The sequence below is a fragment of the Micrasema longulum genome, unplaced genomic scaffold (genome assembly GCF_059751315.1).
Source record: "Micrasema longulum isolate JH-2025_06_02 unplaced genomic scaffold, ASM5975131v1 h1tg000274l, whole genome shotgun sequence".
In the NCBI taxonomy this organism is placed as follows: Eukaryota; Metazoa; Arthropoda; class Insecta; order Trichoptera; family Brachycentridae; genus Micrasema; species Micrasema longulum.
Window position 1 is genome coordinate 1,297,713 of NW_028277478.1, and position 15,956 is coordinate 1,313,668.

A 15,956-nucleotide genomic window follows, 5' to 3' on the forward strand; every position below is an offset into this window, starting at 1 on the left:
TTCTTCTCATTGGTTCAAAAACGACAAGCAGACCGGAAATCTTCAATAGCTCTCAGATCATAGGTTGATTCACATGAACCAGAGATGTCATTCGAAGTAGTGCGTTTTCATTAAAATATTTTTTATTATTTTTTCCGTACATTTTCATGAAACTTTGCGCTACAATTTAATGCTCTAATTTTTACCCCGCGCAAGAAAACATATTTTGTTACTAATTTCCCGAAGGGCTAAAGTTCTTCATTGAATTATTCAAATTTATTATTGATTCTTTTCTGTTTCAAAACATGACTCAATTTTATCATAACAAAATTCGCAAACAATAGGTAAAATACAAAAATATCAGTTATTACAACAACATTAAATTTATTTGACATCTAGACAACACGATTAATAATATATACATAAATCTATGCAATGTCCCGTAGCAGTCTTCTGCAATGATCTCTTTCCTTAAACAAAATCCAAACTTATGCCCTTCTCTTGAAAATGGGTTTCGTTTTGGAGAACTTTATATGTTAATTCAAGACATAGAATGGTCTTGAAGCCACAAAAGAGAAAAATTAAAATGTCATACTAAAATCAAACACTGATTTGAGTTTAGTTCCGTTTATTTTATTTATAGAAAAACTAATATCGGAAAATTGTTTCGCCTTCTTAAGACTTTTTTAAACAAATGCACAGTTTAAATAGACTGAAAGGCTTCAGCATTTTTACAAGTCAAGGTACTTAAGTACCTAGTAGGTTTTTACTTAAGCTAGTGTCTACTATTATTATTATTGTTATTAATAATACACAAGCAGCTATTAAGCTGATGCGTGTATATCAAGTGTACATTATAAATTGATGTGTGCATCTAGGTGGTTTTGAACACATTAACTGAACTAACACCAATCACTTTCTCGGGAAGGTCATTCCATTTCTCCACAAATCGATTTGTCAGAAAGTTCTTCCTGGAGATGGATGAGAAGGGGATAGTGTTGAGTTTCAATGAATAACCCCTGAGATGGAAATTTTCATTCATAGTGAACATTGATTTCAACTTGTGATTACTTTTTTTAAACTAAGCTAAAAACAAATAATATTTTTAAATAAACAATTACACAGCAGAAGAAAAAATAAAGCCATACTCGATTTACCTTATGTTCAAATATAAACTGAAATATGTGAAAAAGAAAACAACTCCAGCTCAATTTTCCATCAATATTTAATTTATTATTTTCAATTTTAGTTTAAAAAAAACAGGAAAAGGGCACATTTAGTCATACCAGGTCAATATGGTCAGTAAAACTGGCCTTTTTTGATGAATGTTCTCTCTCAAACGCTCCAATACACTTAAATAAATTTTCTTGTCGATTTTCTAGCCTGTTGGCAGCCGGCATCAACAGATGGAATAATCAAAGAAATATAGATGCTCAAATAAATGCAGAATGTCGAATGTTTCACAGTGTGTAAAGTGGCAACTTAAACCAGCCATGACTTCATAAGACCTGTAGATGCCAAAACTTGTAGAATATCTCTTCCCACATGTTCTTTATCTCTGTTATAAAATATTAGTCTAATAGATATGGCTGCTGAAAAATAATTCGATTTTAATGAAAGAAAAATTATACTTTAACATACTGTAAAAAAAAACTCCTTTATGTGGTAACATGAGGTCAGGAAATGATCGCCTGATAATCACTATCTCTTTTCATCTTATTAAAAGTTTATGTGTACCTTGCATAGTGATCTAATTTGATTATATCCTTTCCCTCAAATAAATGTTTAATATATTTTTATAAGGGCACTCAATGTTTTGTTATTTTTGGAGATCCTGATGGACAAAAAAATTTATTTAAAATTATCTTATATACCTAAATATAGTGTGTGAAGATTAACTATAATATTTGAAAAGAAAATGTGTTAAAATTCATAATAATTTGTGATATATTATATGTATATATTTATTCCAATTGGCAACAATGGTAACATTACAAAAACGAGGTAAAATACGCCATGTTTAAAATCACTGACAAACAAATAGTATGATTAACTTCTTGATCAGGTTGTGGGGGTTGCCAGATTATTTTTACTTATTAAGGGGTCAGGTATTCAAAACGGTTAAACAGCACTTGATGAATTAAAGTAGTACTTTACTAGTGATTTTATGAGCACCATCAGATTGGATTATTTCCATTATTACAAGGTGTCTCACCAGTCTGACGATGTCTCGTCTACAGCAAATGCACTAATCAGAAAATCAATAGATTGTGTTGCTGTTTTTTGGTATTTTATAATTTAATTCTCTCTGGGTTTAAAGGGATGAGAAAAATCATTTTAGTAGTGAAATATAACCAAATTTATAGACAAGTACTTTCAAGTCAATGGTTACTCTCAACTAAAATCCTGACTAAGGAAATTAAGTGGGGGTCCTGTGTTCGATTTCTAGAAGTGAAATATTAATTTTAAAGGTTTTTGAATTGCAGTATTTTCATGTTCCTTAAATGGGGTATCATATCACGTTCCATGTCAAAAAATGATCGGGATATCAGGAGAAAGCTGATGGTTAAGAAATGTGTGTTAAACAACTTTAATTTAACATATGTATATTGTTATTATTACACATAAGCATATGTTTATTTGTTCCCTAATTAAAGATTCAAAATATTAAAAAAAAAAAAGAATAATGGGGACACGCCAATGGTGGATATCTACAAAAAGCATGTAAAAAATTGCTTTAGTTTCACAGGTACAGTGGTGCAGTTGGTTAGATGGTCAACTGCGAAACTGGCGTCGTGAGTTCGATTCCGGCCAGTTGCAAGAAGAAATCCAAGAAAGTTTTTTTGTCAATTGGTCTAGGTATTTTAGTGTATTATTCATGAATTTATTCTAAAACCTTTCCTTCCTACCGGTTGCTTTCAAGGCAGAGGCTTAGGGGGTTTTTCTTTTGAGAAGAAAAAGGCTGCAATCCAGTAAGAAAACACGAGAATGCGTTTGAAAGAAAAAAGTTAGACCGCGTGTCCTCTCAAGTTACAAAAAATACATTTTGCTTATATATTGGTTCATTGAAATAAAATGCAGCTATTCTATGACTAGATCTTTTAATAATTCTTATAAAATCTTATTTTTTTCTTCTCATTAAATTAATGTTAATGTTCCCTTCCATGTGACAAAAAACTAGTGTTTATTTCATCTCCTCATCATCCATCCTCTATTGTTCTTGCTCAAACTAAAATGCTTTTTTTTCATCTATTGATATATTTAACATGCCCCTTAACTTATTTAATGGTAAATCAACTCATTCTTTCTGGTTGCGATACGCTCCCACTTCCTATTTAATGTTGCTTGCGCTTACACACACCTGAACACTTACCCCCGCACAAATACATACAAACACACCTCTACACTTACTACCATACAAATACACACAAATACACCTTTTTGCTGTACCACAATTTTATATGTATGATTTTTATTTGGAAACTTTGCTGGTCTGTCTTAAAACCATATTTTTTTAATGTTATTATATCATGGTCAACTGTTCACTTCTATGAGAATAATAAAAATAATAATAAAAAACCCAACGTTTTTTAAGAAAATTATTAAATGTACCTATTAAATAAATTTAAAAAAAATAATCCAGAAAAGATCTGGTCTATTTAAGTGATTGTTTAAACCTAGAAGACTTACTCCAAAGAAGTCCAGATCCTGTCTCGAGTTTTTCATGTGAAACATTTATTTGTGACATTGCATCAGTACGTACAAGGCATAGTTTGTACTGAGCTGGTCGAGAAATTGCAAACACATAGTTTCAAAAATTATTTGGATCTTTCAGTAATGGCTTTTTTAAATGTTATCTAAGTTTTATTTGATGTGCATGTTACTTGTGAGGGCACATTATATAATCATGGTTTAATTATTAGTGGTGCAGTAAATACAGTCCGTTTATAAATGTATTTTTAGAGTCATGGCAGGTGTTTTGTGATATCTATCCTAACAACATCAGTCTGGAGAGTAAATCACATTAATCAACTCGTCACTTTCATTTAAATTTGCGTTATGAGAAAACAAAAAAAATGAAAACATTACCAGCTCAAAAATTGAGATCACAAAATAATTAAGCCGGGTTATTTTCTCTTATTGATAATATAATTGATCATTTCTGTACTGGAGAAATTTATTTTTCTAGATTATATTGGTAAGCTATACAAGAGTTGAAACAAGTGATCTAGTATAACAAGTACCTCGTACCGATTTACAGCTAGAGCGAGACGCACTGAGTAATCCCGCATATAAAACGCTTACAGTCACCTTGGATGGTCACAGTTAAGTTCAGGTACTCATATTGGTAACATCTCTATCACAGGTGATCTAATTAATCAAGATGCAAGCTAAGTGTTTTGTGCTAATTTGCCTCATCGGCGCATGCGTCGCGCGTTCGACATCTTCTCAACAAAACGCCATCCCTGAGGAAGCCAGGGCAGAAAATGACGCGACGTCATATATGGGGGATTTCAGATTTCTCCTGAAAACCTACCACGATTGCGCTGCTACTGACCTTTCATCCTGCCTGAAGTTGAAGCTCGTGACCGCCTTGGACAGGGCTTCCAGATCTTTCAGCGATGTGTCTCCTTTCGAAGGGGTGACTTTTGTAAAAGACGCCGAGGCTCCGGTTGATAAGACTCCTGTTAAATCCGAAATCGAATTAGAAGCTTCGCTGCCAAGAAGCTTAAACGAAAAAGAAGACACACTCAATGGACTGATCCTTGAGAAGATCTTCAACTTCTTCCAGTCTCACACCCTGCAGGTAAAATTAAAACATTTTTACGCAATGCGTTTTCAAAGAAAAAAATGGGTTTGATTCCCAACTTACATTATTTTTTATTATTTATTTTTAAAACAATATACAAATATTTGTTTTCTTATGACTAACGGAATAATTACTATTGGGGGCCATTTTTGACAAGTTGTAAATAACTCTCTATTAGAAAATGGAAATGTTGGGATAGAGGGGGATTTGAACCACGGACTTTTGAACTGTGAGTCCGAGACACTAGCTACGGGACTACAACCCGATTTAAAGCAAATATAAAATCAATTATAAAACAAATAAAATAAATTCTATCCCGTTCTGAACAACCTCACTCAATATTCATTTGATCATTTTAAAGATCGTGTAGATAGGATGTTAAAGTCCAGTGGCTCTACTGTGAACAGACTGTTTCATTCTCCTAATATGAGAGTTATTACTGTAAAAAGCATGTTTCTTATACTTAAATCAAAATTTTGTAGATAATTCTGGTTCGTCCAAAATTTTAATTCGGGTAGGGTTAAAAGTAATAAACCGATTATTTATCTATTTTACGATTGTAGTCAGCGTTACTTTAAGGGTTATTTAACCCATTGCGTTATGTGGATTCTAAATATCAAGTTGAATAACATTATAAATGAAAAGTTAATGAATAGAAAAAAAATAACTTCAAAACTGCTGATATGTACAGAAAAATATATATGTTTTATATGCAGAAGCCATATTCAGCAAGCGCATTTCCTTATTAATGGATCAATTCCAACTTGCTTTGAACGCGTTCTGGGTACGTAAGACAGTGCATGAGATCATGCTCTAGTGTGGTTATTGGAAACATACAAAATGATCTCTGTGTTGTTGCAATTGTTTTTCCGTCTTAAATACGTATTAACTTAAAAGGGTTCAATTACATACGTTCTAGGGAAAAACATCGGTAACTTACACAGAAAAGCAAACTACCACTTTAATGCCCAAATGTTTTGTTTTGGTTGTATTGTCAACTCCAGACAGTATCTGATTTATTCGGATTAAGTCTACCGCAAGTAAAACGACAACCAAATAAATAATCTAGAACTTGTCTTGATTTGGTGAATGTTTTGTAAAGGCTCAGCTGTTTTTATTTTGTCCCGTTTATTTGTAAATCCAATTATATTTCAAATGTATCAGGTTCTTTTTTAGAATCAACATTAAAAAAAGAACATTAACTTTATTAGCTAATGATATCAGTGCAATAAATGAGTGAAAAAACAAAGCGCTAAGTTCCATGCCTTTTCAATTCCATAGAACTATTTTTAAAACAAAACATTTATCAGGTAAATAATGACACTAAACACGCTGTTTTTAGAAAAAAAAGTTTTGTCGTTTTGTTAATATTTGGAAAAAGATAGGAATTACATTTTAACTTTTATCCACAGTCAGTAATTTATGCACATAACCAAATAAAGTTGATTTTTAATATCCGTGTTATTGAAAAAAAAATACACTTAAAATAATGTACATAACGGATTTTAAGTTTTGCGTAATTTATAGGTGCATTTTTTTACTTATGGTCAACTGATACTTTTAAAAATACCTTTTAAGTTTAAGATTATCATTTTAAGCGCCTCTTTTCCTAAAAGTATTAGCGATTTGATGCCTCGTAATCAGAGTTTCATACAATAATTGATAGAAAAAATTAGTTTCCTTAATTTTCCGTGAAAAATTATTAACGCAAGCGTTTTAAAAGCTCATATTTTAAAAACTCAATTTACACCCAAAAGCATGATACGTTTTTACCTAATTACAGACCGTTTGCAATATAAGCGTAGTTAAAAAAAAAACATTCAAAATTTGTCTCAATAGCAGTATTATATCGTTACTAGCTATTTATTTAATATTATTAATTATTAACGTAAAATGTAATTTTTCAACAGTGGTAAAATTCACAACAAAACATTATGGCTCAGATTTTTTCAAATAATTCTACTGGGACTGGAAACTCGAACTCTCAGGAGTGTGACATGCGTCTTGTCCATCATAAAAGCGGATACTTATTTTGAAAATAATACTGACCTATGTTTTAACAGAAATCAAAAACCTTTTCAAGAAAAAAATACCAAACTACGGTAATTTACGTGGCTTACGATGTACTGTTGCCTAGTTTAAGCGTCCATTTTACTCTACAGTCAACATTTCATTAACAGTTCGTCAATGTTTGCAGATATTTTTATTATATTTTTATGTATCTGATTTTTTTATGTGAGTTAAATTTTAAAAAAATAGAGGAACTAATATCTTCATTAATAATTTTGCAATTTTACTTTGATTCGGTATACGTGAAAAAAAATTCAACACACCTTAAATAATGCTACACTCTAAACGTATTCATTAATTTTTTTCATAGTTGATTGATTTATACTACAGAAATACTGAATCATTATAATACATGTATGTTAATTATGTAATATTCCTTCTGTGATGTCAGGAGTTTTTACTTAACTTGTACACGGTTTTAAAATTACACGTTAAGAATGAGTTTTTTTAATTTGTTTAGTTGAATTGAAAAATAAAAAGGTACATAGAAACATAATAATTTTTTTAAAAATCCAAAATGACGTTTATTCATGGAAACCATCTTCATTTATTTAGTACATATTGTTTACACGGTTTTTTCCCCGGTACTAAGTTGATCGTCTCCGTCGTGTAAAAAGAAGTTCCAGTGTATCGTACGATCACGTTTTGGACAACGAAAGGCTAAATGAACAATGTATTGCTTTAATTTTATAATTATTTATTAAATCAGATTAATTTTCTAATAAACGCTCTGATAATCCGACCGTGCGTGTTATGAATGAACGCGTGATAGGGTAAAATTCCGTACATATTAGAGATATTTTTTGTATAATTAATCAGAAGAATGCTGAATAAAAGAGTTTTAATTAATCCGATGGTCCAATGGTTTTCTGGCACTTTTTTCGAATATGTTAATCTCTCATTTCTTTTTTATGAGGCCAATTATTTTTTATTACGCTCGGGGTTGTTAAAAATGTTTAAATATAACAAGCGTGCTGAAATAGATATAGACAATTAAATAATTAAAACACACATAAAAACATTAATTCATTTCATTTTTATATGCATGGTTTTAAGAAATCTTTTTTTATATGTGTACGTAAATTTTTATAAACATGTTTAACGTTTAAAAAATCAAACCATAAAAATCTTAAAATTGTATATCTGATGATGCGAAATATTTCACTAATTCAAAAACCGGCTTTTAAAAACCAAATTATAATCATCATCGAGATTTTCCTATCCACACAGAGTGGTGCATAGGGTGATTGGTACTTTTATTGCAGCGTATCTTGATCATTTTTGTTAGATAGGAGGTAACGGAATCAGTCTTACGCTTCGGGAGCCTCCATGATCAATATTTCAAGTCCAATCTGCGAAGATTCAAACCTAGGACCTCAACCATGGTAGGCAAATGCGCCAACCAGTACACAACGAGGTGGACTTATCCTCACTTGATTTTCCTTTTCAGGATTTTAACATGAGAGTAGCCATCGAGTCAAAAGCACTCGTTCAGGGTTCTAGTTCTATTTCACACTAAGAATGTTATTCTTTCTCCTACCGGAAACAGTAACACAAATAATTATTAATTATTATTAGATTATGACGTATTTTTGCATAACGAATATTTTCGGTTTGGACTTTTCAATTCTAATGTTGGTTACGTAAAGTTTTTTGTTCTATATTGTAATAAATTTATTTTATGTATTAAATATACTCATAAAAAATACATTATTTTAAAATCTATTGGGTATTTTTATAGGTAGATTTCGAAGGTTTTTATAAAAACTTTTAGTTAACACCTTTATTTTTAATATTTAAAAAAAGCCTTTTAGGGGTGAGTATTAAACATGAAAATAATATAATAACACAAGTCTGAAGACGTCCGTTTGGGTGAGGAAACGTTTTCAAATAAATGCGCAAAAGTGTAATAAATATTTCAGTGCACAAATCATAAAATAACAAAAGTTATTCTTTAGAATTCTAAAGATAATTGATCACAAACAGCACTAATCATAAAAGAAAGTTATACATTTATTTCATCATAAGTTTTATAATGCCTGCCATAAGACTGTTTTTGAGGATCTAAATCTCCTTGACCATGCCCAGATTGTCTAAAAAGATTTTTTATCCATTTGATAAAGTTATCTAATTTCCCATGTTTTCTAAATGATTTGTTTTAGAAATTTTGCATGAATTAGCGGAATTTGAAATTTAGAAATAAAAATAATTTATGTACATTCTTTTCAACATGAAACAAATACAAGAATTTAAATGAATATATAACACACAGGTAAATGTTTAATTAAGATTTGGTATAAGATGTATTTGAAAGGTAAGTTAATGAAGAAATAAAAAATTAAATACATTTTAAAAATCATCCTTAACCTATTGAAAAGAACAAGTAAATCTTAAGTGTGCACAAAAATATTTTCTCATTTTTCATTAAACTCTGCACCTACTTTTTACTAAAAAAAAACAAAATGTCTCCCGCAGACAAGTCTTGGCTTTGCAGGAACAACAATACAATAATATTTGCTATTTTATTGTTAAAATAAATAAAATAAAAAATGAAAACTAAGGATAAAAAAAATTTCTCCACCCTTTTTTTTATTGATAAAAGCCTTAAAAAATCACCCAAATAGTAGTTTGTTAGCTTTATATTTGTGTTTGTTAAAATATCGCCCAGTTTTGATTAAACACAAATCCTTCATACATTACATATAGTATAATTCTACCTAAAACATTTTTTTTGTAAAACCTACAATAATTTAATTGCCTGCCGTTTATATTTTGGCCTAAATAACTTTAACGTTTTTATTTGATAAGTTTTTTTTCTTAATTTATTCAATTAAAACAATTAAAACTATCATATGTTGATTATTTGGTTAAATTTTCCTTTTATTGCATTAAAGACTTAAAAAGTAAACCACAAAAGCACATTATAATATGAAGGTTTATCTACCATTGTGTTTCAAATGTACGCGTACCTACGTAATGTAATATTATGTTCTGAATCAACGATGCATACTTTAATATCATATTTATACACTTTTAGAGATCGCTGAACCAAATAAAGATTCAAGAAAGTGAACAATTTGATTACAGTGATTTAAACTCTTTATAACATACCTTCGTAAATATATTAATCAATAAATGATGTGTTTTGGTTATTTATAAAAACATTGATTTATTTGTAAAAAGCCTTTAAGCTTTTTTCGTTTTTTTGTAATATGTTAATAATATAAGTAAATTCGCGTTGCTTAAATTATAATTGCACACTTGTTTTCAAATTTTTAAGGTTTGTTGAAAAAAAACGATTGAACAGAATTGAAAGTTGTGTAAAGTAAAAACTGCGAAACAAAACATTTCATTTCTATGACAAGAATATTTGTTTCTATACTAAGGGTTGGCTTAAAGTAAAATTTTCTGGTTAAACAATGAGGAGAGAACAGATGTTAAATACAAGTTACATGATGTTTTTACCTCCTTAATATTTGTGTTGAAAATGGGCAAAAGCGCTCGTTGGTCAAAAAAAACTTTTCTTTTATCGAAATTATTAACCATGGAGTTTAGTAAAAAGATACCAACAAAAAGCAGATGGTTTCTCTAATAAATAATTTAACATATGTATTTCAAAGAAAACTTTTTACTAAGGCTAATAAATTTTCACAGATAATTCAAAATAAAGACAATTTTTAGATACTTTGTCAATTGATCAAAGAACCAAACTAAATATTCTAAGGAAATGAACAACGTTTGTTGAAAAGATAATATAAAAATATTTCTGAGTACAAAATAATAAAATCATGTTTATTACTCTTGATTTATTGAAGTTGATTTTTTTCTATGTACCACCAAGTTAAGCAGAAAATCTATTGTATTAAACTGTCAAATTTTTTTAACGGTAGCTCAATCAAATTTACTGCCAGACCACAAAATTTCAGAGGAACTTTCCTCACGGTAAGCTTAAAAAAATCATTTTTTCCAAAAACTAATTTAAAAAAATTTTTTTTTTTAAATTTCATCTCAAAATGTACTAAATCCTTAATTTCTCGGAAAAGAAGTCTCTCCACAAACCCCTACCCCTCTCCTACCCAGCCGCTCCCTTGTCGGCATTTGGTGTGTATCGCTTCGTTGGTCAAACACGTTTTCATCGCATTTTTTTCGGTCGGGGAGGGGAAAAGGTGCGAAAGGGATGCTTGTTGGAGAAAAAAAAAATTACTTCATCTTGAGATCATAAAAAATATTTAAAAAAAGACTTAATGGGAAACTTTATTTGTATTTTTTTAAAGCTTATCACGGAGAATGTTTCGAAAATTTCGTGGCCTGGCCCTGAAAAATCGCGTATTCTTGACAAAAATAGGATATCAACATCAATAAATCGGGTTAAAATAATTATGATTTGTGTAATATAGTTGGTAATTTATTGTTACAATTATGTGCAAAACCGCTAAGTATAAAAAACGTAGTTTTTGTTTATCTTTGTGTATGTATTAATGTCTCATATTGTATTATTGTTTTTTAAACACTTTCAAAATTATATAATGTAAACGGCGAAAATGCCGTTTATAAATAAAAAATTAAATGTTTTTATATTTAACGTGTTTTGCGGACGATTAAACGTATCGTACCATAAAACGCACCACAATTTTTGGTTGAATTTTCATAGGAAAAAAGTGCGTCTATGATCCGAAAAATACGAAACTATCTCAAAATTTGTATCTGCATATAAAACACATGAAATATTTTTTAACAAAATTATGACGTCAGCAGTAAATGTATAATCAATATCATGAACAAAATGCAGGTAATAGGAACAACACGATGATTTTAACACCATTTCTTTAAATTATTCACCATCCGTACAATTAAATACTATGTCAAAGTAGAGATTATACGCTACGCCTACGTTTACTTCATGCATAATGTGATAATTTAACACGTCCAATTATGTGGAACATCCAACCGAGAAATGCACAACAGCTAATGTTGGCAACGAATCAACAAATCCTTTGATATGTGTATACCGTTGAACTTGTTTGTACGAGTATGTATGTGCCAATGAACTTGATTTATCAGAAATACGCAAATCGATGTGGGTTTTCCTAATTTAGAATCTTATATTAACCAATGTTCATGGGTTTATTTTATCATTTTTTTAACACTAAAAAAACATATTTAGACCTTTACGAAATCATATGCTCGTACATAAAAAAATATAGTTTTTCTTACACCACGACAGGCCAGAAGGTCTTATTACAGTGGTAAATTACAACACAGAATACTCAGGCTTTAAAATTTAATGTAATAAATAGAGAATATACATAAAGAAAACTCACATTAAAGCTAAAGGGTGTAAGCTGACCAATGAGAACAACCGGCTGGTTAAAGTCATTAGTTTTAGATATCTGTAGCTCTATCACAAATAACTATCGACGTGTTTAAAAACATGCTTAGCATTTTAGCGATCACAATGAACAATAATGAACATGATTAAGTTATCGTAGTCAAAAGTCAATGCGTGTGTAATCTCTAAGTCAACTATCGTGTCGGTTTGTTTTTTTGTTTTCCTCGTTAATAAATATACTTCATTGGTAAAAAATCGGCGTTTACTATAAAAATAATACAATATACTGCATTTGCAAAGTAGTAAGGAGTATCGAATACAAAAAACTGAAAATTAAATTACAATTGCTGTGACGACTGCTTTTCTTGACATTTGGCTTGCCAACCGCCAGCTAAATGCAATAAACTGCATGATAAATAATATATCAATAAATGAAAATGGCAGTTTTGGAATATTTTTCATATTTACGCCGGTGAAATTCAAATATGTGATTGCGTAGCAGGATTATACGTCGCAAAACGTAAATATTTTGGCATTTAATATTATGATGGCGACTTTCTATTGTGATCGCGAATACGATCAACACCATGGTGAGAAATTGTTATCACGTCGCTTATTAGCAAGTCGATAGTTATTTGAAATTGAGCTCCTGGATGTAGAAATCTCAAATCATAGCGATTTGTATACTGAAGTCCGAGAACAGGTCAATAAAGCATCAACTGTGTTGCAGTGTCTGAGGAATTCAAAATAGATAACTTAGGATATGCGTATTAATAGTAATGTGAAAATATACAGGACATACGTGAAATTCATCAAAACGTATTGCATGGAAGCTCGGGTTGATACCATTCAAACCAAAGGTCTGCTTAGAACTGCTAAAATGAAGGTCTTAAAATCCATTACTGGAAAAACGCTCTGAGACATAATCCTTAATACTGTAATTAAAGGTACGTGTAAAATAGAGGATATCGTGCAATGGATCAGATGCAGACAAAGATACTGGATAGACCATGTAGGCAGTATGAGCAATAACAGACTTCTGTACGTTGAAGCCAATGAAATCATTCAAACATCGTCTGCCTGAAAGACCACATAAAATGAAAGAAACAATTGGAACTCATTAATGCAGGAAAACCGAAAATTTTCACAAACACAGATCTTAGAAAATATGAAAAAGAACAAAAATAAAAAAACCTCATTTTTGTGTTGTAATCCCTGTGAAAACCACCATAGTTATCTTAATTCCTTATAGCTGTCTACAACATGTGAATTTACAAACATAAGCAAACTCACGACTGGAAATCTCTTCATGTAACATGTATTTCGCTCATACTTTTCTTTCAAAACCTTTTTTTTTTTTAATTTACAAATCACGACTTTTACAACACTTACTATTTAAGATTTTATTGATCGCTTAGCTGTTGTATTGTGCTTTGTATGGTGGGCTTCTAATGTTGTTTATTATAAAAATAAAAGACGAGTGATGTTATAATCCATGAAATTTTGAATTATGACAAATTACCCAAAAAATTTCCTCAAAATATTTTCTCATAAAACTAAAAATTTTCGCATATGTAAATAAAAATATAAAAACATGTTTAATTGTAGTCTTGTTAAAAAACCTTTTTGTAACGAGAATATACAATTAAAAAGTTTGTTCTCTATTAGCATCTCGTTAAGACTTAAATTTTAAAACTAATTTTTGAATGTTATTTTGTTGCAGATGAAACTACCCTCAAGCGAAGAACTGCAGCGTTCTCTGACCGAAGAAGGCCGTGGAAAGAGGAAGAAGTTGGCTCCTCTGCTCCTCATCCCTCTCCTCATTGGAGGAACCTTAGTCCCTCTCGCTTTCGGAGCCCTAGCTCTGCTGGCCGGTAAGGCCCTGATCGTCTCCAAGCTCGCCCTGGTCCTCGCCGGCATCATCGGCCTGAAGAAACTTCTCTTCTGGTTCCTCGCCGCATCATCGCCTGAAGAACTTCTTCAGGAGGCGGCCACTCGACTCAGGACCGAGGTGGTAGTCCAGTCGGGACACTCGGGATCTGGCTGGTCGCGGTCTTTCCAAGAAGCCCAGACATGGCGTACAAAGGATACGCACCGAAGCCTTCCGCGTAAAACTTTGACTCCTGATCCATTTACTTTAAGATTTAACCAAATGTAATTAAGGACTGAATTTTGGGACTTTGAACCAATGGATATCAAATACCACATCAATCAAATAAACAATTGGCTAATATGAAGACACCACCAAAAATAACAAATATTTTGATTTTGTTTAAATCTTTGTTTGCTTAAATTGGGTTTCATCAAGATGACGGATTATTTTACAGTGAATGATGTATATTTAAAGAAAAAATAATGAGGTATCTGTCTAATACGACCAAATTAACTGTTTATATGATTTTTACACCGAATAATTCATCTTTATTCTTAGGTCTCCAGTGTTCAGTTCCTAATTGATAATTGTATTTATTTTCCTGAGCTGACTAATTACCTCCGACTATTTATTAATTTAACGACAATAAATTATTGAAAACATAATATTATCGATAGCGTGCGATACAAGTAAGTAATTTATTCTGATTTTCATCGATTGTTTCATATATTTATACCGGCATGTTTATTTTCATCATTCGTACCAAAAAGGGTAGAAGTCTCTAGAATACAAATATAAGATTCTAGTAATGAGCGCTTTCTATACTCAGAGGCTATGTGTGTCATAGATGAAATGAGACTAGTAATTGCTATATTGTTTATAATAAACGGTACAATATTTAAACATAGGTATTTTACCTCTCGAAGTTTCATTTTGTTACTGTATTATTTCGTTAAGTTTGTTTTTTGTTAAATAGTCAATATTTTAGTTTTTGTTACAGCTTGTGATGCCAAAACGTTAATTTATAAGTTATTTTATTTTATTTTAACGCTTACCCAGTGAGTGCAATGTATTTTTCCAATATATTTTTATTGTTTATTTTTGTTTTTATTTTCAGTATTTTTATTCGTTCACTCAATGAAATAAACATGTGCCCTGTATATTTATTATTTATTACAAAATAAACTATTTAAAAAATATGCGTTTTGTCAACTTTTTACTTTCAAAATGCGAATATCCCCAAACAATATTTGCGTAAAAAGCGAAAACATATGTATGGTGATTAGATTATTTATGACAAAAATTGTTGGGAAATAATTATGAAATAACAAATTAAAAAAACATTTCTTAATGAATCTTTCAATAACCGGTATCTCAAAATCAATTTTATCCATATTATGTACTTATAGCAACAAAAAAAACTTTTAATCCTCATTTTTCGAAAACATCATTCAAAAAACTATTTGTTTTACAGTTAAAGAAAATGTTAGTAAATCGGTTAGAAAACTTGATGTTCATTTTATTCACAGAAAATTTGTTAATTTCATAAGATTTTTAGTGTAAAACTTAAATAAATACTATATCTTTAAATAAGTGAATGCTATCTAAATCCTCCATCCATGGTAACAAAGCCAAACCGTTTTTTATACCACTTCAAAATAAGTTATTAAATGATCTACTTTCTTTTGTTTTTTAATGATGCAATTACCTTATTATGAACCTCAGCCTTGATTATTAATTCATTGCTGAGCCTCAATCACAACGGCAAGTTAAGAGAGTAATCTTCAGTAGTCTTTTAAGTAAAATCTTATTTTCTGCTCAAAATGTATTTGTTTTTGTTTGTATGTATTTTTTGAAAAATTAAGTATGTACGCTGTACAAGAAGTTGAAAATGT

General features: G+C 30.4%; 1 protein-coding gene across 1 annotated transcript; it reads left to right on the forward strand.

The window, feature by feature from the left end:
- The first annotated feature begins 4,297 nt into the window (after positions 1–4,297).
- Positions 4,298–15,744, forward strand: Osi8 (Osiris 8). The gene is given in 3 exon segments (XM_088224259.1): positions 4,298–4,786; positions 13,912–14,254; positions 14,257–15,744. Coding segments are annotated over 3 exon segments (810 nt in total). The 5' UTR covers positions 4,298–4,363; the 3' UTR covers positions 14,301–15,744.
- The last annotated feature ends 212 nt before the right edge of the window (positions 15,745–15,956 follow it).